Source organism: Mesoplodon densirostris, chromosome 3, assembly GCF_025265405.1.
Source record: "Mesoplodon densirostris isolate mMesDen1 chromosome 3, mMesDen1 primary haplotype, whole genome shotgun sequence".
Taxonomy (NCBI): Eukaryota; Metazoa; Chordata; class Mammalia; order Artiodactyla; family Ziphiidae; genus Mesoplodon; species Mesoplodon densirostris.
Genome location: NC_082663.1, coordinates 79,509,016 through 79,532,358, shown reverse-complemented (window position 1 = coordinate 79,532,358; position 23,343 = coordinate 79,509,016). Strand labels below are relative to the sequence as shown.

General features: G+C 41.6%; 1 protein-coding gene across 1 annotated transcript in view; it reads left to right on the top strand.

Annotated features, from left to right (window-relative positions):
* The first annotated feature begins 327 nt into the window (after positions 1 to 327).
* Positions 328 to 23,343, top strand: part of PCSK1 (proprotein convertase subtilisin/kexin type 1) — a 40,208-nt gene continuing 17,192 nt past the window's right edge. Inside the window, exons 1-9 of the mRNA XM_060091821.1 lie at positions 328 to 507; positions 3,649 to 3,753; positions 7,040 to 7,150; positions 9,320 to 9,466; positions 10,766 to 10,842; positions 16,466 to 16,554; positions 19,197 to 19,369; positions 20,384 to 20,596; positions 23,074 to 23,174. Coding sequence (XP_059947804.1) covers positions 328 to 507; positions 3,649 to 3,753; positions 7,040 to 7,150; positions 9,320 to 9,466; positions 10,766 to 10,842; positions 16,466 to 16,554; positions 19,197 to 19,369; positions 20,384 to 20,596; positions 23,074 to 23,174 — 1,196 coding nt within the window. The remainder of the gene's footprint in view (positions 508 to 3,648; positions 3,754 to 7,039; positions 7,151 to 9,319; positions 9,467 to 10,765; positions 10,843 to 16,465; positions 16,555 to 19,196; positions 19,370 to 20,383; positions 20,597 to 23,073; positions 23,175 to 23,343) is intronic.

Sequence of the window (23,343 nt, the reverse complement as noted above, 5' to 3'; positions counted from 1 at the left end):
GAATACCATCCAGATCTTAGTCCAGGTAGATCTGACGTCAAGAGATGGCTTTCGTAGATTTGACGTGTAAACACTGATTTCCATTCCGACTCGGAAGAGCTGGGGCTCCACTCTGCCGGGAGACCGGGAGACCGGGAGACCGAAGCGCTGCACTGAGCGCTCGCCACCGCCCTGCCTCTCCTGCGCGTCTCTGTCTTGTCGCAGAACAACCGGGAGCGAGAAGTGGACCAGAGCCGGAGGGTGGAAGGGTCGATCCTTTCTGGCTTTTCTATCTTGCTTCTCATCCCCGCTCTCCTTCCCACTCGTGTGCGAGCGAGTGGGAGAGCCATGGAGCCAAGAGCCTGGACTCTGCAGTGTACTGCTTTCACTCTCTTTTGCGCTTGGTGTGCATTGAATAATGTAAAAGCGAAGAGGCAGTTTGTGAATGAATGGGCGGCGGAGATCCCCGGGGGACCGGAGGCAGCCTCAGCGATAGCCGAGGAGCTGGGCTATGACCTTTTGGGTCAGGTAAGAGTTTGCACTTTCAAAAAACTTTCTGGGGCTCGAGGGGACTGGCGGGACTGGAGCGTAATCTCCCATGTGGGAGTCCCAGGTTGCACTCTCCTGAGCACAGTGGCAAAGAGCAGGAGCTCCTCCAGCTCTCGGCCCTGGCGCGCTTGGAGAAGGCTTGCCTTATTTATTGTTTGGGCTGGGCGCAGCCAGGCGGAACCAAGCCGCTGCAGCTGGGTACAGCTTAGTCTTGCTGCTGTCCGCTCTGGAATTGAAATCCGTTCCCGCGCGGTGTGGAAGAAAAATCCCTCCACGCTTGTTCACGGAACTTGAGATGCATGCAGGCTCTTACCAACCAGTGCCCAGAGGAGAGGCAGTGCGCTCTGTCCCCTGAGACTCAGCGGGTCTGCGTCAGGAGCTGGCTGTTTCATTCTTTTCAATATGGCAGCATCAGATCCAAGTTCTGCTGCAAGGGGCCAAGCAGGCTTGGAGATGTTCGCCGGCAGCCTTCGAGGATACGCCCAGGGCATTGGGAGAGTGTCAGTGGCCGGGCCTCCCGACCCGGGGGCTATGGAGTGGCAGATGAGGTGGGTGAACGACATGGGACCAACTCTCCGGGCCTCTACCGCGAGCTCTGGATTCTCAATGGAAACTTGCAAAGTCCGAGCTTCACAACTTTGCTCGGTCAGTTCCCCTGAAGGGTCAAGCTGCCGAAGTGACTGGGGAAAGTATAGCTTTCTTTCTTGTTCCCCAGCCAAATGCGTATTAGCTTTCCAGGGGTTTCATCTTGTGAAAAAAACTGTTGCCTGTCCAAGCAAGGCCTGGGTTAATAGACAGCTGGGGGTGGGGGAGCGTTAAGGCATTATGTAGGGGGCTTGTTAGCTGTGCACCGCAGGGGGTGTGAGTTCTAATCTGAGCTTTCCTTTCCCTTGGCTCAGAATCAAGCCCTCATTCCTTGCCTTGTAAATTGCTGTGCATGGAAACGGGGGGTGGGAGGGAGGAAGGAGTTGTAAAACATTTTGGCGCGTTTTTTCTAGAGGTGGTGGTAGAGATGCAGCTGAAGTCATGGATGAGTAATGGGGTGTGGGCGTTGGCAATTCCATAGATCCAGATCCACTGGGAAATGTGCCTTTCCTTGCCAGAGGCTTCATTCTCCAACTTCATGAGCCAAACTGTCTGAAATCCCCAGCAGGGAAGTCAATACACATATTGAATTCTCTTCTCCGTGTCCCAGTAGCAGACCCATACTTTTGCTTTTGCCCAGTCCTTGTTGTTTGCTAGGCTCCGTGTTAGGGGCTGAGGAATAATAGGAGGAAAATAAACTTTCAAGGAATCAAGAGTCTAGAGACTGGTTTAGAAACAAATGACTGCAATTGCAAGCAATTGGTATAGCAAAAGAAGCCGTTCCTGGAGCCTCAATACTTATTGATTGAAGGATTGAGGATGGAAGGGAATTGGGGAGAGGTGAAAGAAGACAGCCCAAGGAGGAAACACTTGCACGGGTTTAGGAAGAAGAATCAAAGCTTGCCCTGGAGAACATGATGACATTGGAGAAGGCACTCCAGGCATAGAAAACAACTTGTGGGAAACCAGGGAGATAAAAAGAAAGTGACTTACTTATAAGTCTGGAAACTGCAAGGCATTGTTGGGATCTAAAAAGAGAGTGAGTAGTGGGTGGAACTGTATGGGTGGGTACTGTGGGCATCATGGAAATCTTGTGTGTCCTATGAGGGAAAAAAAAACTGGGAACTTAATCTTTTGGGAAGCTAAATAGCATTGGTAATTGTGTGAAAGGAGATTGGAGGAGAGAGCAAAAAATAACTCCCTCTTCATTTTCTCACCTTATTAGCCCCAGACATACATCCAAACCCAGACCATTCATTATGCGGACTGTCTTTCAAAATCACAAGTCTCAATAAATAAATAAATAACAATAAATCAGTACTCTTGGTAGGATCTTCGAGGAAGGGGTGGCATAGTCACAAGAGTCTTTAGAAATAGTGGGAAAACCTATCTATACTTGCATGTGATTTGCATATGCATATTTCCAGTTAAATGGCATTACTAATAAATGTTTTTAAAATAATAATTCTTTGTAAAAGACTGATAGTGCTTTCCTGGCTCTGCTTATTTCTTCCTTTGTTTACACTTAACTTAGCATCACTATCTTGAGCTCCTTAAGGCCTCAAAAGCTAGGATTGGGGGCAGGGGTGACAAGAAGCAAAACCAGTTGATAGAAGAAACAGAGCTAAGCACTGGTGATCTTTTCTTATGGCTAATATTCTCTCTCCCCAACTCCATGTAAAGCTTATAGCAGATTCAGCCCCTGAGGTTCAGGCTTGCAGCAGGGCCTAAGCATCTCTATTAAAAAATTCTCTAGGTGATAAGAAACACCAATTTAAAGAATGTAGTTCTTCTGAAATAACCCATTGTCAATTGTTTGTCTCAGTTTAAAAACATACAGGGCATCTAGAGCATTTGGTAAGTTCAAATTAAGTACCATTTTGAATAAAGGGAAACTAGCTTAAAAGAATAATGAACTTAGTTCTAAATGGACCAAATGCATTGATAGTCACCCAGAGAAGTTTACACACTCCCAGGTAGAACACCTGTCCTAAATGTGGGATGCTGGCTTCTTCCTCACAGCCTTGAACTATTGGAAAGTCAGATGGTCACTACTAGTAGCTTATAATAATTATCACTATGGATTCAATGGCTATATTTCATAACAATAACAAATTATTCTAGCTGAATGTGGCACTGCCTATATATCATACCAAAGGGTTTGCCTGCCTTCCACAAATTATTGTTCTCTGACAGAATAAATTTGTCAAAATGAATATTTTTAAAGAAATGTCTATCTACACAATAACAGCACCTAGAAAAGCAAATGTAGTTCCTCTGAAATATGTGGAACAGAAGCACATCAGCTCCCAAGTATGCTGTGAGCCCAAGTGATAATATCATGAAGCTCATCTCACTCAACACACTGAGAGGGAGGGCTTTTATCCGTGTCTTCCTGATGAAGAAAAAAGTTAACTTCAGTACAAGAAATGGATTTAACAAAAGCTGCCTGTCTCCAAGTTAGCTGTGTTTCAACCTAACCTATAGATACTTATTTTGGAAAGAGGATTTTTATTTTAATTTTTTCTTTTATAGATTGGGTCACTTGAAAATCACTACTTATTCAAACATAAAAACCATCCTCGGAGGTCTCGAAGGAGTGCCCTTCATATCACTAAGAGATTATCTGATGATGATCGTGTAAGTGTTGTACATTTGTCTTCAAACCAGTAACCTGACTTATCTGCCTTCTTTGTGATTGCTAACAAGAGCAAAAGCAAATATGATTTTTTTTTATTGTGTTCACAAAATCTGTAGTGTTTCTTATTATTTCCATAGGGTTATAATTGCACATAATAATAACTGGATCAGATTGAATTTGACTAAATTTTATATGTATAAATATATATAAAGTATATATACACACACCCTATACATATAAACACTAGCTCACAAATCCAGTCTAAGAGCATGAAAATGAATATTGAGAATCAAGTGGCAGCACTGATGAACTGTCTGACAGTGCAATCAATCAACAAGCTTTTATTATAGGCCTATTATGTACCAAGCACTTTGATATCCGATGTGATGATGCCAAAGAAATATAATACGTAAACCCTGTTCTTAATAACATTTCAGTGTAACTGAAAAAACATTCTGCCATTCTGTCTGGTTTGGTTATGTAGGGAACTAGTGCTTTTGAAGGAGCTTTAAATCCATGTCTTCATGAGGCAAATGTTTCTATAAGTATTGTATAGTCTGATCCAAAGTATTTGATCTCTTTTTATCTGGTTTGTATACATATTCAATGATTAGGCAACAGCAGGAAATGTCTAGAATGAATATAGGTAAAGTGTGGAGCCAATTTCATGTATATCTAATGTACCTTTTGATTTTGAAGTCTGTTTTCAAGGTCAGCAAACACACCAACAGAATGTTGAGATGAAATAGAAATTTGAAGTATTGGAATCTGCACACACAATGTTGCCTTTACTCAAGAATGTGTCATACTGGTGAAAACTTATCCTGGCTGGCCTGATATCTGTGTACATGATTTCTGTTGTCTAGTCCATTCTAAAGAATTCTGGAAGCTTTGTGAGAGATAAAACACATACTTTTAACTTCCCATAAAGAAAATATAAGTGACAGAAAGGTGCCAGAACTGTTTAAAGTACAGGAATTCGTGAACCCTGTAAAATAATTTGCTATTTTATTTGTTATGCAACTGATAGAATTTAAAAAAGAAGAAGAAAAGGAAGACAAATTAAGAGAGTAGGAAATGACTGGGCCTGGGTTACCAGTGTTCAAACATGAAAGAAGCAACCAAACCCAGACCAAGAATGCTGTATCAGGACCACAGACAGCAACACCACAGCTCACAAACAACCATTGCTGGCTTTTACCCAAGTTAATGGCTAGAAGTGAGAGACCTAATCAGAGGCCCTGAACGTTACTTTAAATGTTTCTTGCCCAGTGAAATCTTCTCTTCGCTGTCCCAAGGCAGATGGCTAATTGTACGTGGGCTTTGAAAGTAGGGCAACTTCTAGCACTCTGGCTAGGCTTAGTCCTTGGGCAAAACAAGAGAGAGACTTGCTTGTCTGTCTAAATACATGCCTGACATTAATGCACAAGAAAGTCAAACTGACCTTCCTTCTCATCTTAATAGGAGGAAATTGGATAGAGTGGAGCAGACCTAACTGTTACTGTTACTCAAGTATCTCATTAAAATGAACAGATGGCCCAGTTCTATTCTTTAGATATTTCCTTAATAATTGATTTGGGGGGGAATCTCAAAGCATAAGGAAGAAGAGCTAAGAATTTACTCTAAAGCATAACTTCATAAAAAAGGAGTCTATATAATCCTATGAAAAGTTATACCCAGAAGAACTTTAGTTCAGGAAAAACCCTAGAACACACTGAAGCTTGCAGTAGGAGGTTAGACTAGATGATTTTTAATTCCCTTTTCAAATCAAAAGGATTATTTACAATTAAGTACATGATACTTATTATATACATAATAGAAGGACACCATTAATTTGCTCTGTTCCACTTGGTCTGCTCTTACAGAGATTAATATGGCATTTGGAGTTAATGACATTAATCATAACACTGTTTCCAACAATTGGATGTTTATCTGATCAGATGACAGAGTGCCTCCTCTTATATTCCATTTTTTAAAAATTGCTTTTGATTTTCATTTTATTGCTCCTTTTTTTTTGGTAGGGATGATATTCTTTCAAATTAGCACTCTGAAATGCAGCAGTAAGCTATCTTTATAAGTCTGTTAATGAAATTTCCAACTGTAAGTGACTCTCTCTCTCAAAGACTAGTACTTGTTCCCTAGCAGCCAGTTCCCAAAGACCAACTCAGAAGACAGGCAGTATATTCCAAGCACTGAGGTATTTTAAGCCAAAACACTTAAGCTTGAAAATACAGGCACTTTAAAAATAAATTATATATGTCCTGATTTCCAACTCTCAAGTCGCTCCCAATGTTTATAATAGGTTTGCAGTATATTTTCTAATTGGAAATTCAGGACAGTCTTAGTGGATGGTTTTATCCTTTAGTTGCAAATTATCTTTCAGTTTTTATTTTTGGATCTGACTCATTAGTATTCTCACATTAACAATATCCTATCACACCATGGACTATCACCATGTGTACAGAAGAGAGGATATGTTTTGGGTAGGAAAGAGTCATGTTGCTCAGCAAAATTAGAGCATGGTATTATCTCATAATGAATATAACCACAAGGCAGCCCCTCACCCACTCAGGGCCTCAAGTATAACAGGATTATGCTCTAAATGTGGGGAAGGTAATTTTTGTATTGTCAGGTGCCTTTGCATAATACATGAAACTAAATCAATGGTAAGTGTGCATGGTCAGTAGTGCTCATTCGTCACCCTGGATCTGTTTCTCATATTAAATACACTTAAGCAGAAGGTTGAAGAATAGAGGAGGCAGAATTTCAAATCTGCAAAGATGTAGCGCCTTTCTTGTCTTTGTCACATTTGCAATTTCTATTTTTGTATATAAAGAAAGAGAAATTAAGCTGTAAGAGCAACATAACAGCAGTCTCTAGGATCTCTTAGCTTGTTGACTCATTCCACGAAAATGCACAAATTTTCTGCCACAGAACCCTGGAACCTCAATATAAAAGTGAGTAATATGGTCCATTTGCTGATGAAAGCAGGCTGAACTTTTACTTCCACTGTAATCACAGTGTAAATAATCTGAGGGAATCATCACTTCACTGACTGCTTCTCCTCCCCCTAAAGGTACATTTTACTGTAATAGAGGAAATGTTCATCTCCCCAGTGGGCAATCCCTTCTTCTCACTGAGCTGCCAGTTTGATCTATAGTCAAATGAAAACACTGTGGAGCTGCCTGAACTCTGATGGAGAGAGTACTAGAGCTAGTTAGAGGGAAGATTATTACACCAGAGGTGGCCTATTTGTTGATTTTTTTGCTCTAAAACTCCCTGTAGGTGCTATGGGCTGAACAACAGTATGAAAAAGAGAGAAGTAAACGTTCAGTTCTAAGAGACTCAGCACTAGATCTCTTCAATGATCCGATGTGGAATCAGCAGTGGTACTTGGTAAGTACCCACAGGAGGACTGTGTAGGACCTGGGTTATTTGTTATATCTGCACGATAGATTTTTTTAATGATAGATAATTCAGCAGAGGGCTGTATTACCTAGAGATTAGGGTTGATGGGACCTTCCATGATCTGGATCTTCTGTTTTACTATGTGAGGATGTCTGAAACACAGATCTTTAGCTACTATGAGAGGAAGCGTTGTTGCCTTTTGTCTTCTTAAGTTTATCTGGAATAAGTACAGAAGAATCATGTCTTGCAAGTTAGGGGTTCCAAAACAGTACTCATGACAAAAAAACATATTTGATCAAAGTTACTCTTGAGAACACTTTAAATCACCCAAAGAGTACAGTGAACATGATTCAGTATATATAGCCCTGAGAGGCAATTTGTACATGCTTAACAGGTGAGAATTTCTGAACTAGGCTAAAGGAAGGAACACAAGGAAAGACAAAAGGCATCTATCTGCAGATGTCTAGACTTGCGAACCAGTTCTACCTTTAAGATAGTTATCAAATCCTTGTTGGAATGTAGGCACCTAGTGGAGAAACTGTAAGTGTTCCTGCTTGCCTGCAGAGCGCTCTCCTCTGTTTTATTTTTATTTTTTCTTCTTTTTGCGGTATGCGGGCCTCTCACTGCTGTGGCCTCTCCCGTTGCGGAGCACAGGCTCCGGACGCGCAGGCCCAGAGGCCATGGCTCACGGGCCCAGCCGCTCCGCGGCACGTGGGATCCTCCCAGACCGGGGCACGAACCCGTATCCCCTGCATCGGCAGGCGGACTCTCAACCACTGCGCCACCAGGGAGGCCCTCCTCTGTTTTAATGTTAAGCCTCTATCGTAGTAATACATGTTTATAGAAGTGTTTATTGTTGAGAATATTATAAAAGATGAATTTTCATGACAACCATAAGCTAACGCTTAGACATCCTTGTTGCATAATGGATGGGAAAGGAGAGCAATTCCTCTTGAAACTCTCTTAACCTAGGTGATACCTACTCACTGCAGCAGAAGAGACTCACTAGCTAACACTGGTGCATTTGCTATGTGTCAAATACTATTCTAAATGTTTGACATGAGTTAACTCATCTAGTTCTCACACAACATTTTGTTGTAGGTATAGTAAGTACCCCCATTTATCAGATGAAGAGACAGAGACATTGGCAAGTTGAATAACTTGCCAAAATCATGTAATTATAGTGGAGGGGCCATAATTCATGGCTCCAGAGGCCATATTCTTAACAACCACACTCTATGATTGTTCTTCTGACTGACAGAGAGTCCTTCATCTCTGGCGTTGGCCAACAATCTGTGTGTAGTTCCAGCCTCCTGTGATTCAGCTTCATGTTGGCCTAGTAAATTCTTGTTTTGCCCCACCTCTTTCTGAGGAGCATCAGCCAGGGGCCAATGCATTCACTGACACTTTTGATTGTTGTTATTCATAAATTCCTTGTTGACCTCTTCACTAAAAAGCTGGCATTCTTCTAGTGCATCTCTCTTGAATGCTTGGGGATGTGCTCGTATCTGTGTTCCCTTGCTGTCCAGCTCTTCTTCCTTACAGTCCCACATACAGCAACTAACAGAAAAATTATCTGAAAACAAATCCCAAATCTTCTCTCACAGATACTTACTCCCTAAATCACTCATACTTGGACATAGGCAGTTAGATTGCAAGTCTTGGTAAGACCACAGCCTCCTGGGCATTCCAGGTTCTGCCTTTTCTTTTAGAAAATTTATAAAAACATCCATGAAGAGTTGTGAACCAGACAATATAAAGTACATTCAGTGTGGCAGTGGAGGCTCAGGATTTGGGGGGAGATGGAAACATGGGACATCAAATAAAGCTTTGGTAGATGAAAAGCTTGAGCATGTAATTATAAATGAAAGCAACTTAGGGATGAACTTCTTCAAAGCCACACAGCTCAAAGACAAGGGCCACAGGGTGATTCATCCTTTTGAGTGATTTTCCATTGGAACAACTGGAAAAAGAGCAGCACTCTGATGATTCACTTGGTCTTACCCTTAACTTTGTTTTTTATTTCATCTAATTGCCTGCTTCTAAAGAATAGAGTGACCCCAGGAAGAAGATGGGTCTCCAGACTGGAGCTTCAGTTCTTATTTTGCAGCAAACAAATCATGGTTTTACCAATGCTTCTTTGTCTTTCTTTATCAGCAAGATACTAGGATGACTGCAGCCCTGCCCAAGCTGGACCTCCATGTGATACCTGTTTGGCAAAAAGGCATCACAGGCAAAGGAGTTGTTATCACTGTACTGGATGATGGCTTGGAGTGGAATCACACAGACATCTATGCCAACTATGTGAGTCTAAGCCCTCCCATTGCTGCAACTTAGGGACACACAGTTAGGACTTTGCTTCCCTCAAGCAGGAGGCTACTCTGATGTCAGCCCTGGTAATGACGGGCCACAGTTTTGCCACTTCCCTCACCCTTCTGCCAGTGCACATAAACTTTTTTTTTTTTTTTTTTTGGTATCACTGGGCATTGAAAGAATTTGCTGGAGCCAAGGATTATACAAAAGCATGTGTCTTGGGGTAGGGGGAGGCACTTAACATCAGCTAAATTATTAAAAGCCATTCAACTTCTATGCCACTCAGTATTTGGGGACATGAAAGCAATCAAATCAAGCCTAATATCTGAGACCATTTTCACAGTCTCCCTGCTCACACCCCTTATGGGGCAATATCTCTCACATTGTGAAGTTATGTGAATGTGATTCCTTCCATGCAAATCAAAGTGTGCACTACACAATACAAAAATGACAAGCTGAGAAAAGTTCACTAAAAATGGGAAATAAGTAAATGAAACTTATTTACTTAATTGGTTATGAAGTTCTCCATTATATTTTAGGTCTTTAAATCAGTGTTTCATCTTGAATATTGCCCCTTGTCTTTCTCTCATCCTTTCTACTCAACCAACTTTCCCCAGCTAAAGAGCAAAGGAAACAGGAAGGAAAAGAAGAGATGAAAAAGATTAGGAATTATTAAAAGATATGGAAAATATAGAGAAGTAGCAGTAGTGGTGATAAAATTCCTATGTGGAAGATGTTTAAGTTTAGCAATCTGATTGCAAAAGAGGGTGGGACCTGGAAGCTTGTCTTGAATTCCAAACACAGCCTCTTTAATTAAATTACATGTTTATTTTAACTGAGGAGGCTGAAGGAGATCACTGTAGACCTGAGCCCCAGCCCACAGCCAGCTCTTTGCACCTATATTCTTAAGAAAGATGAGCATCAAAATGTCACTAACTAGTGCTCTAGCTTAATTAAGCCATTCAAATTCTCTGGGCCTCAATTTTCTCATTTGGAAAATGAGGTGGTTGAACTAAGTAAACTTTGACTCCTTCTGTTCTGATATCCTATGAGAGTCTATGAGTGAGAGGTTTGGAAACATTCACTGAGAATTGCATGATGGCTCACTTTTCTGTGTACATCACTTCTGCCTGGTTTATGGGGATGATAAATGATCAGCAACTGGGCCAGAAACTCTAAAATGCAGGCTTTCGAGCTATCAGCCAGGATGGGAATAGGATAGGGATAGAAGACTCGGAAAGTACTGCTTTTTTTTATGATGCTACAGTGTTATTCTTGTTTTCTCTTTAGGATCCAGAGGCTAGCTATGATTTTAACGATAATGACCATGATCCATTTCCCCGATATGATCCCACAAATGAGAACAAGTGAGTAAATGTGGATTTGGGGGTGGGGGTAAGTGCTTTAAAATGCTTTCATCTTACTTGAGAAAATTACACTATAAATATGATCCACATTTTAGCTCTCAGAAAATGTTCATGTACACCATCCATACCACAATACTTCGTTGCTTTTAAAACAGAAACAAAAGTTTCTATTTATATATTCCTTTGGGCTTATAGAACCATATTTCAATTAAACTTTCTTCTTACATTATGAAATGTTCCCCTCAAATGTTACTGAATAGTTACGGCTTTAAAAACAATTGTTTGAGACATAAAGAATAAAAATCTGGGTCCATCCCCCTGCCCCCGATTCCTCTATGAATCGTTTATTACTAGCAACATGCTTGATGTTAGTCATGAAGAGAAATACAGATGACCAAGGTAACAAATCCTCATGACTTCCTATGTTGGCCACAACCATGCTCACTAGTTCCCTCAGAAGAATATGGCAAGGCACCATACGAGAAATATACCATGGGCTTGGCCCTCAAATCCAACACAGTCTCTGGGGCATTGGGCTAATTAGTAGCCTGTTCCAGAGTTTCTGCTGGGTATTCTAAAGCTAAAGGGAAGAGAAAAAGGATATCTTCTGATTCCTAAATTAACTCTCCATAGCAGCCACAAGGTGACGAGTGAGGCCAAGAGCCAGACCCACCGAAGCAAGAGGCCAAATAAAGACCCAAAGGCAAGAGACATTTTGACCTTTTTTTTCTTAGCTCCAGAGGAACTTCACCCTCTAGGCACACAGCCTCAAGTGTCAATGCCCATGTGAAAACTCATCTTTGTGCATAATGATGTCTCTCACAGACTTCAAGGAGACACTTTCCTCTTCATTTGCTCCACCCAAAAGAAACTTGCACCAAAGCAGATGAAAGCCAAGGCAAAATGAGTGCTGCTACAAGTGGGGATAGAAAGAAAAAGTAGTGAAAAGCTCTTTGTGGATGCCCCATAAAGTGCTTCCCTTTTCTTTCTTCCTCTCTCAGATTATTAACCAATTAGGGTCAATAGAGTTCTCTCTCTCTCTTGCTCTCAATTTCCCTCTCCCCTTCTCCCTTATTTTCTCAGAATTCCCATGTGGCTGGTGTAGTAATGTTGACCTAAAGTTGTTACTTTGGATTGTCCTCCAGAAGGCCAACAAACCCCAGGAAGGGAGGCTTGGGCTCCAGGACTTGGCCTCAACTTCCGAGTGTATATTTCTTCCTTGAGGGGAAGGGGAGGCTTGGGGAGGGTTCTTTCAGTACCATTTACTTCTTTTAGGGTTTATCTCTTAAAGGGGTCAACAGCAAACAGCGCTTGAGGTTAGAACATTCCAGTAACAATACAAAAGGAACCATGAGAGGGCACCCTTGGAGGAAAGTGGGATATCTCAGGAACTTAGAGCAGGACCCCCCACCCCCGCACCAGACAAACGTTCAGCCATATTTCTGAGTGAGGGCAGTGCAAGACCAGGAGGAACACATGTTCTTTTAGAGCATGACCTTGTAATGTTAGCCTGCCTGGTAGTGATGGCTTTGCCAATTACCAGGAGGGAGGATGACCTTGAGGAAATCACTCATCTCACTCTGCCTCTATTTTTTATTTCGTCTCCTAAAATGATGACAAGGTATCTGTTCCCTACCCTCCTAAAAGAAGCTTCCTAAGGAACTGGGCAATAAGTGCTTGGAAGAAAAGGACACTCTTCCTAGAATGAAGTAAAAATGACAACTCTCATTCCATCCCCTTGATCAAGACTAAGAGGGAAATCTGCTCCCGACCACATGGGCACAGCTGAGGAGACTGTTAGCTGAAGGTGTCAGCCTCCTTCTTAGGCAGTGTGTACTGGGTCCGGCCCAGGATCCAAAGTGGGTGATAACTTGTGTGGTAGATGCATGATAGGTGAATACCGGGTGAAATGACATTCTCTAGAGTTTTGTACTCATGAGAAGGGGAATTCAGATGTCCCTCTTCCCTCCCCCCCCAAAAAAGGGACTCTAAACTTATGGTACTGATAATAGCCACATTTCCCCCAATTCGGAGTTCCAAAGGCCCCAAGGAAGCAACCCATAATTGTATGTATTTTGTGCCTGAAAACTCTGAGCTTCCAGAGCATAGCAGACCGTGGATCTTGCACATAGCATAGAGTTAGTGTAGCATGGCCAAACAAGAGAGCACAGACTTTGCAGCTAGATTTAGATCAAATCTTAGATCTTCCACTTAATAGTTGAGTGACCTTGAGCAAATTATTTAACTTCTTTGTGACTAGTTTTATCATCTACTAAAGAGGTAATAATAGTACCTACTTCATTGGGTTCTTAGGGGGATTAAATAAGTTTATATATGTAATTGGCTTGGATAGTGCCTTGTATACAGAAAAAGTTAAATGTGTGCTATGATGATGATAATGATCAAGGCTTTTCATTTAGCAACTAAGGTAGACCTCCTTTCACTGAGAAAAAAAAGCATGACAAGAATAGTATCATCTGATAAAAGGAGAAGCAGAGACAATTTTCTAAGCCAATTCAGAATCTGCTATTCGAAAATTACACAATAAGCAGCTATCTCTCAGGGTCCTCTTGACTATCAACCAAAAAGCTAGCATCCCCATCATTTTTCAAAAGGTATAATAAAAAGTAGTTACCCTTCTAGCATATTGTCAGAAATAAATCCCTTAGGTTTAGAAAATGAATGGCCCCATTTTGTCTTGGCCTTTATAGCAGTTAGAGACCTATTATCTCCCAATTCCAAGGGCATTATTTCTCCAAACTATCTGTGTTGCTGCTGTTCTCTATTACTATGTAAATGAGGTTAATAAAAGCTACATTTGAATTCTCCTCTGCAAATCAAATGAGGAATCACTAAATAACAAAATCTTAAAAGTGCAGATAACTCTTACTACTAATCTGGCATGAATTTGTGATCAGAATTTCAACACCAATTACAGATTATTCTATTTTATAACATGTGTGGCAAGGATATTTTAACTAGTACAATAGTAATCTTTAAATTATCTTCTGGAATAAGTTTTAAAAAATCAATTTGTTTAAATGCCAGTTATAACCATTGGTCTAAGATAATAGAGTGTTCTTTTATCTCAGAGCCTGATTTAAGGAAAGAAAACTGCAGGTCTAGGAAGAATGATATAGAACCACTTTAATAAAGTCTTTTTTTCTCAAGGTGTGGAGGTGAGAAGTGAGGATAAGAGGAGGCAAAGATATCAACCCCTATTTGTACCACGATCCTGCACCTTTTAAGAAAATAGTACTATGTAAAGAGAGATAAACACTATATAAAGAGAGATAAATAATAGGTAGTGTCATACTGCATCATTTTTAGGACAGAGGTACAATGCTGGAGATGTTTGCCAACAGGTTGATTCTGTAGGCTCTACCTGGAGACTTTGTTATCTTGGGCGCTGTCTTCCATCTTGTTTAAATGGAAATACAGGTGGTGGTGACTTCTGGTAGCATATTTCCCCGATGATGGCAAATGAATTTTCCCTTCCACAAAAGGAAAGAAGGCTAATCCACAGGCATAAGGTGCCTTCTATGTGTTCAATATGCATGCATTTCTCAGAGAATGGGTGTGTTGGTCAGGAGAGCTTCAGTTGCAAGTGAGAGAATCCTAACACAACGATTAAGTAAAATGGAGATATTAAAATATTTTTACCCAAGAGATGTTCAGCTTCAGGCATTGTAAGATCCAGAAACTCAAATACTATGCCATCAGGACACCAATTACTCTGTATCCATCTCCTAGTGCTGCTCACCTCCATTTAGCTTCATTCTCAATAGAACACTGCCTGGTAGCAAGATCCACATGGCTCACGTGGAACTTAAAGCTGAAGATTCTTGAGAAAGAATATAATTCTTTCCCCCAGAATCTGCATCAATTCTTGAAATGCTCTCTGGGAGGACAAGCCTCATGATAGAGAGTCACAAGAAGTAAGCGAGGGCCACTTCCTAAAAGGGGGAAATGCTAGAAGACCAAAAAGAAGTGCGTGTCTGCTACATTGGGGAAGACTATGAATTAAAGATAATTACATTGTTCTAACTTAGGACTCCTATCCAGTAGTAACATAAAGGAGGAACATCATTTAGTGGAAGGAGAATAGGAAATCATCTTTGGTATTTTAGGGAAAAAAAAATAAGTGAAACAGGCTTATTTTATTTTTTTCCTTAGGAATTATTCTTTCTTTAATTCATAATACAAGTATTGAATAAATCAAGTATCAATATTTAGATTTTTTAAAAACTTTTTTTGGTGGTTTGAGAGATGGCAATTTTTTAAAATTAATTAATTAATGTATTTATTTTTGGCTGCATTGGATCTTTGTTGCTACGTGCGGGCTTTCTCAAGTTGCAGCGAGTGGGGGCTACTCTTTGTTGCGGGGTGCAGGCTCCTCATTGCGGTGGTTTCTCTTGTTTCAGAGCACAGGCTCTAGGCATGTGAACTCAGTAGTTGTGGCTCACGGGCTCTAGAGCGCAGGCTCAGTAGTCATGGTGCACGGGCTTAGTTGCTCTGTGGCATGTGGGATCTTCCCAGATGAGGGATTGAAACAGGCTTATTTTAAATGACCCAGTCAATTTAGGATTTTTATATTTCATGCTGGGCTAAATTAATTGATGTCTAGTACAGTAGTGTGCAAAGGGAGCTGGCTGACAGAGTTGCTCAGAGCTAACCCTTCCTCTTTTTTCCTCTATGTCAGCATATCTGGTCAGTGGCTCCTCCAAGGCACCAACAGCCTTCATACTGCTCCCAGGAGCTTCCACAATGGAATAAAGTCATGAAGTAAACAAATTCACATTAAAGTTTCTCTCAACTTATTGACCCTCCTGAGGTCAGGCAAGTGATGGGAAAAGACAATCACTATCCCTAGAATTTCAGAATTGATACTTTAATGGTGGACTTTGGTCTGTTTTAGAGATGGATTTTTTTTTTTTTCCCCAAACGCTCTGAAATCATAAATTACCCTCATTGTCCCTAGTTGCAAAACTAGTCTTATTCAGGTTTCTGGTCCCAGTCAGAGTTGCAGGAGCACCCTGGTTTCCCAAATAGCCTGTAGTGTCTTGTTAAAATTTCAAAATCCTCTTGGTACCAGGAAACCTTCAGATGTTTTAGTCTGGTATATGGTTAGAGGAGGAGAGGAGGGCTTGAGAGGGGGCTCTGTTTTACACATCCTACTAGGACTTGTACAGGTTAAACTAATCCAAGGAATTCACTAGTGAGGGGAAGGGAGGAGTCACTTTAACACCAAAATTCTGGTGCAGAAACCACTTCTTTGAGATGGTATCAATAGCTAACACTTCCTGGGTTCTTACTATATACCAGCCACTTTCCTAAGTGTTCTGCATACAATATTTCATGGGATGCCACAATTCTTTGAAGACCAGTAACTTACCCAAGGTCACATCACTAGTTTGTGGCAGAAGCTAGAACTTGAACTCATATACTTGGGCTTCAGTATGTGTTCCCTTCATCTGATACCTACATTTCATCTAATACCGATGGGAAGAAAACCAGCAACAAGCCTGACAAAAAGTTAACATATCCATGTACCATGGATTCATATGCAACACCAATGTTTGTCCTCATTTACGTTTTATAAATCCTATTTTCTAATCCTCAGACATGGGACCAGATGTGCAGGAGAAATTGCCATGCAAGCAAATAATCACAAGTGTGGGGTCGGAGTTGCATACAATTCCAAAGTTGGAGGTAAAGCAAAGGGTTGTTCCTGTAGTTTTGCACTTTAATTTGAGTCTTGCACTACCTGGTGTAAATGGGGTGGTGTGGGGGGACTTTTCAACAACCAGAGGAAGAAATGAACTCCATGCAAAATTTGCTACACGACTTGAATGTGATTTGCAAGCAAATCAATGGATCTGGATTCTTAGAAAATGATAGCTGAATACAGCCCATACATCTTTGTTGGGTGGGAAAAGGAAAGGTTGAATAGCTTTTGAAGCAAATCTAATTTTCTCTGTGTTCTGATTTAGAAGAGTTTGTTATTGAGTGCTTGCTAAGAGACAGAAGGAGGAGGTAAATTTAAGCAAAGATTCTCCCTGCCCCTCAATTCTGTAGTCCCTTAGTTCATAACAAAGAACAGTTAAAAACAATAAAAAGAATACATACTTCTTATAGTAAGAAGCCAAAGGTTATCTGTGGTAGCAAAAATTTAGAAGCTTTGGTTGTTTCAGTGTCTTTATAGGTAAGCATATGGTAAGTTCCATCAGGGCAATTTAATAAAGGAACTATTTACAAGAGTTAAAAGAAACCAACAAGGGACTAACTGATGTAAGCAGATGTTACCACCTTTAGACTTAATGGAGCAAGGGGAGGGAGTAGTCATGGAAACTGGAGACAGAAAGCTGTGACCACGTGAGACAGCCACTGGACAGGAGCTGTGGCCCTGAGTACAACAACGGAGCTGCTTCTAAGCAGGGGGGATCCAGGAATGAGTACCTCACTCTCCTCTCACCCCCAAACCTCCTGCTGCTGTTTCAGTTGGCTGAAACCAATGGGAAGACAAAAGAACCCACTGTTGCCATCCACGTTTCCGTGAAGCAGGGTGCAGAGTGGATCTGCAGGGGCTCACAGAGAATAAAACACTTGTCGCTCCTCTTCACACTAGCCCTGCCTCAGGCTTTCATGGTTATACTATGAACCTTGCATTTAGTTTGTTTTCTAAAACCACAACAAAAACGATTCACTGTAGAACATGGCAATGACAGGAAAACTCCTTTAAGTTCTACCTGAGTATACCCTGAATCTGGCTTTGTATTCCGTTTCAGAAATCAAATAAGTATACATCCTAGCATATAGAATGCATCTCTCACTATTACACCACACTCCTAGATTTTAAGGGTCATTCTTGATTCCTTTATACCAGCATCGTCAAAATGCCATGTTAATTTAAAGAAAATGGAGGCAGGAGCACAAATTACATAATCACCTAGAAAAAGAATGCACTTTTTAAGTAATGATGAACTAAGTAGCTATAGTCTGTGGGAGAATCATCTCATCCCTTCATTTTATAGAGGAGGAATCAGAAGCAAGATTCTCAAGGAAACCAAAACACACCCACTGTATGTCCATCATTTACCTTCCAAGACATTATCCACATCCTGGAAGTGAACAGGATGGATTTGAGTGCCAGATTTCTGGGATTCAAGTCCCAGCTTCCCAGCTGCAAGTTGTGTGGCCTTGGTCAAGTCCCTGTCCCTCTCTGGCCGCAGTCTCTCTCCCTGTGAAATGGGGAGAATTACAGCACCCACCTCAGATGGTTGTCATAAGGATAAATGAGTCCATATGTTTAAGGCCTGTACAATGGTAGCTGCATATAGTATATCCTCAATGCCCACGAGCTGTTATCATCTGCATTTTACAGCTGAAGAAACTGAGGCACATAGAAGTTAAGTGGCTTGCCCAAGATCACAGAGCTAGTAAATAGCAGAGCTGGGATTTTTTTTCCCAAATGCATTTTAAACAATTAAAAAAAATAAATATAACTTCTACTAGTCATGTCAACTACATGTTTTTTTACCCAAGCTCCATAATAAATAATAGTGTGAAAATATAAAGCTGTGCACTCCATTGCATCATTAGCCTGAAGCCAGGAATAACCAGGTAGCTGCCTGTATCTGTCTAAATTGCTTTTGCCTTCCTGGCTCTTGAATACATGAGTCTGATGATGGGTGACAGCCTGTTGGAAAGCATAAAGAGTCACTGCATCTGCCTTCTCCTGATGAAAACGGATTCCCCCTCAGGAGTAAAATCCATGGCAATGATTTCATCCTTGAGATTATTTAGAAGAAAAGGAAGCATGTTCCTTGAAAATGTTTCTTAGCAAACACATAAAAGAATGGCCTCTGGGTTAGTTTTCATCAGTGCTTAGAAACAAGAGTTTTTTCCCTATTTGTGAGTTTCCTATTGTAAGTAGATCTTTTCAAGTTACACGGTTTCCCATACAGAGTCCTTTGTAAGGCACTGACTGGGCCACAGCCATTCGTGGTATAGTCACGAGCAGCCATGTTGAGAGAGAGCTGTTTGATGCCTCTTTCTGAAAGCTATCCTGTCATTTTCAGGTTATCAGGGCAGCAGAGGGAGGGGAGACATTTTGTAAGCGACAACAACCATGGCCACAGCACAGCACAGCACATAAGGAAGCTTATGGAGGCGGTGACTTGATCATCCTGCTGTGCTTTTAGCAGCTGGGTCACAGTCATTTGGGACATACACTGGTTACCTACTTTTGACTCTTTTGGGAGTCCTTTAAAAAAATGAATATTAAGAGCATCGTGCATTCTACATGTACACACTGACATCAACATACGTTATTTGTCTGTTTTGCTGTTCAGGGATAAGAATGCTCGACGGCATTGTGACGGATGCTATTGAAGCCAGCTCAATTGGATTTAATCCTGGACATGTGGATATTTACAGTGCGAGCTGGGGCCCTAATGATGATGGGAAAACTGTGGAGGGGCCTGGCCGACTAGCCCAGAAGGCTTTTGAATACGGTGTCAAACAGGTGAGATGCTTAACACAGACCCACTTGAAATGAAACCTGACCATTTGAATATGAGGAGAAGGGAAGAACACTTAGTTTATATGCAAAGAAATGGTTGTGAACTTCTTGTTATTGGTTATGTTTGAAGTGCATTTAGAGAGCCAAATCGTTCTTCAGAGGGATGGAAGTTAAGGGTTAAGAAAGTTTTCCCCATTTGGGTCTGACATTCAACAGATATTCATTAGTCTTAGAATATTTACTTTCAAAAATACTCTGGATATGTCCTTTCTCATTTTCCTGCTGCTTTTGGATTTCTACACGAGGTAAACTACACCCAGACTTCTTTCAAATACTCTGAAAATGCAGCCTTAAATATAGCAACGTGCCACCTCCCTCTCTGCACGTGCCTGATGAATACTTGTGCCTTGGTTGTGTTGCTCTGTCACTGGGGTTTAGTGCATTCTTGCCAGGATTCTAAGGCCTCGTTCGGCACAGGATGAAACAAAAGTAGAAATTTTGGAGAGCACAAATTGAAAAATCATAGAAAGGGTAGCCTTGACGAGTTCCATTCAATTGAAGAGTCCCTTTTAATGCAGCTGCAAAGCAGATCTGAATAATGCCTGATTTTGTCATTCTATCAGTCAGCCAGAAGATTCAAGCAGAAAGAAAGAGAGGAAGTTCAAAGATTCAAGCGTAGTGACATAAGCCAAGGGAACAGTGAAAAAAATTGAGTGCTGAAGGCCAGATTATGAATCCACATAATAAAGAAAAGAAAGAAAAGTCCTCACTCAGCGCCATCCCAGAGAGGGCCCAGATGAAGGAGGGTTGGCAGCACCAGAGCTCAGTGGCTTATAACATACAGTCTCGTGAGAGTTCCAACATCGACGCTGGAGGACCTGGAGTGGAAACAGACTCCAAATTACTGTTTCTGAGAACTTCATGCGTGTATTTATATATTTGTTGGGGATTTTATTGGGATGTGACAGTGACCCCAGTGATGCTAATAGACGTGATATGTTTTGGCTTTTCCTTTAGGGGAGACAAGGAAAGGGCTCTATCTTCGTCTGGGCTTCTGGGAATGGGGGGCGTCAGGGAGATAACTGTGACTGTGATGGGTACACGGACAGTATCTACACCATCTCCATCAGCAGTGCCTCGCAGCAAGGCTTATCCCCCTGGTACGCTGAGAAGTGCTCCTCTACGCTGGCCACCTCGTACAGCAGCGGGGATTACACCGACCAGCGAATCGTAGGTTGCTTTTGTCTAACTCTCTCTGCTTAGGTAGGAGAACACGGCTTGCCTTCAGAAGGATCCTTTGGTCACACCGATTTGCTTAAGCTTCACTTCTCAGTTGGGGAGACTCACGCTTTGCTCACTTGAAGGGTGGGTATATATTGGGAAGCTTTCTCTCCCAGGGATAATGATGCTTCTGCCAAAATGATGTCACCTCTCAGTCATTTTTAAACTCAGCCCTGAGAAGCCACCAATCTGTCATTACATATGGCCGAGACTCCAAATGTCTGTTCAGCTTGTGTGATGCCTCCCTGAAAACAGCCTTAAAGGAGATTTTAGGGTTGTTGGAGCTTTATCACCCTTGTACTTGTTGATCCTTTAATAGCAGGGAAAATGTCTGAGTTGCCCTTTAGCAGATGATAAAAATACAGAGCATACACCAGCTATGTCTCCTAAGGATGGACGACCTACAGGAAAATAACAGTCTAAATTTCCCCTGAGGTGAACTTTTCAGCATCCGAATAAGCAGCTTAGGAAGGTTATATGCTCAGAGAACATCTCCAGCCCCCGCTTGACTGTGCCTTCACTTCCATGAGTCAGACTGCCAAGGGCAATTATTGGATTTCCCTTCAAGGGCATGATGATGAAGGCCCATTCAGGGGCTTTGAGAACAAAGAGAGGCACTTCTTTTAATTTAAAAATTGAAAGCCTCAAACTTAACTCCTGACACAGAAAGAACCAACCGGCTAAAGTATGTAGATCCTAATCTCAATAAAAGACCAGGTCATGATCCAATTAGATTGTGGGTAACCTGCCTAATAATTAGTCTTTGGAATGTGTGTAAAATTCATATTAATGGCATCTCAACAAAACTGTCAGAACTACGATCTTCATGCAGGATCACTCTTCTGGAACTGCCTGTTCTAGTTTAGACAGTAAAACTATGGTCTCAACTTAGAAACTCTGGCCTACCTCTCATGCCCATATCTTCAATTACTCAAAGAGACAGTAACATTCTACCTAGGGGTTCTTTACGGCAGGTATATCTTATACCCTGCTGTAAAGGAGCCTACCAGACATGTGCCCCACTTGCATTCACAGCCCCTGGCTCTTGATGACCCTGTGGGTGTTCAGAGTGGCTTTTCAAAAAATGGCCTGTGGTCCATTTCAGAGTCACCATTTCACAGACGGTCTCTCATCTGAGCCACTCTGCTGTGAAGCAGGAGGAAGAATTTCCATCTTTGTAAAGATCGCTCCGTAGGTAAATGAGCCATAGAAGAGACAGCTGGTGGATTCTATTTGAGACAATTGCACTAACATAGACTTTGTCTTACGCAAACCTCTTCCTCAGCACAGTCATCTCTGGGGCTTACTTGCGTCAACAGGTAAAAAGGGCAACCTTGCTTCTGCAGCCCCCAGAGGAACAGGGCCACCAGAACTTGAGATATTCAGCGACTCCAAGTGGGAAGCCAAAGGAGGTGATAATAGAATTAACTGTTTTTTTGCACCTCCCTCCCACACCTTGAAATCTCTAGCTAAAAATCATAGTGTGAGAGCCTGGGTGGGAGTCTTGTTAGTAATCCTTTGGCCCAAGTACTTGTTCAACCAATAACACTGTGGTCCTCAAGTCAGACTAATCGGAAGTCTCTTTGGTTTCTTCCCTTCATCTCAGCAACCTCTTCACTAGGCTAAAATTAGCCTGGGTAATTCCTTATGTGCAATCACATTGTGTGAAAATGCTTTCACAGACAGGATCTCATTTCAGCCTCAGAATATGAGTCAAGAAATATCAACCTCATTTGACAGATGGGGAAACCAAGTGACTTGCCCGTGGGACACATCTACTGAGTGGCAGGTTTAGAATTTGAGCCCGGATCTAAGTCCAGCACATTTTCATTTGAAAAACTCGCCATGTTCATCGAAGTACAAATGTGACACTAACTCATGGCCATCAGATTACATCAACAGTGAGTGCAAACTACACACTAAACACATTTTGTGCAAATAGTTCAAGTGGCCCAAATCAGGATGGCTTTCCCTCCTCGTGCTGAAGAGGCAGTCAAATGTCAATCTGAAGGCAAAAGGGAATTGTGCATGAGGCAAAATTTCTAAATATGCCAGGCCAAACACAATGGACCTGATGATTAATGGGCCAGCATGATTCAGTGATTTTGAAATAGTCCCTTTTTTACAGACAGCGTTTCATTTGGGAATCTCAGAAGAGAAAAAAAAAATTCATAGTGGGAGGACTTCATCCCCAGAAAAGGCATTCTGATGCCAGAATTATAGACAAGTTGCATATAGAGGAGAGTGAGCTAAAATATCAGCAGATGGCAAACATCCGCCTGTAGTTTAGAGGAGGAAGTAGGGAATCGAATCAGCTGGGCTTCCTGATCCTAACAGATGCAGCCCTCGGTAGGGTTAACCCCCGGGGACAGGATCACACTCCTCACATGTTCTCCCATGTTTCTTTCTTTCCTGGTGCCCCTCAGACGAGTGCTGACCTGCACAACGACTGCACAGAGACCCACACAGGCACCTCTGCCTCAGCACCCCTGGCTGCTGGCATCTTCGCTCTGGCCCTGGAAGCAAAGTAAGGCCCAGAAACCATCTAATCACCTGTAAAAAGCTGTTTCTCCTTCTTTTTCATAGCATATATTTTTTTCTGAATATATGGTTACAGTGGAAAACTACAAAAAATAATAAAAAATAAGCTCTCTTCCTGTCAACATCTCAATGTAGATTTAATACACACACTTATC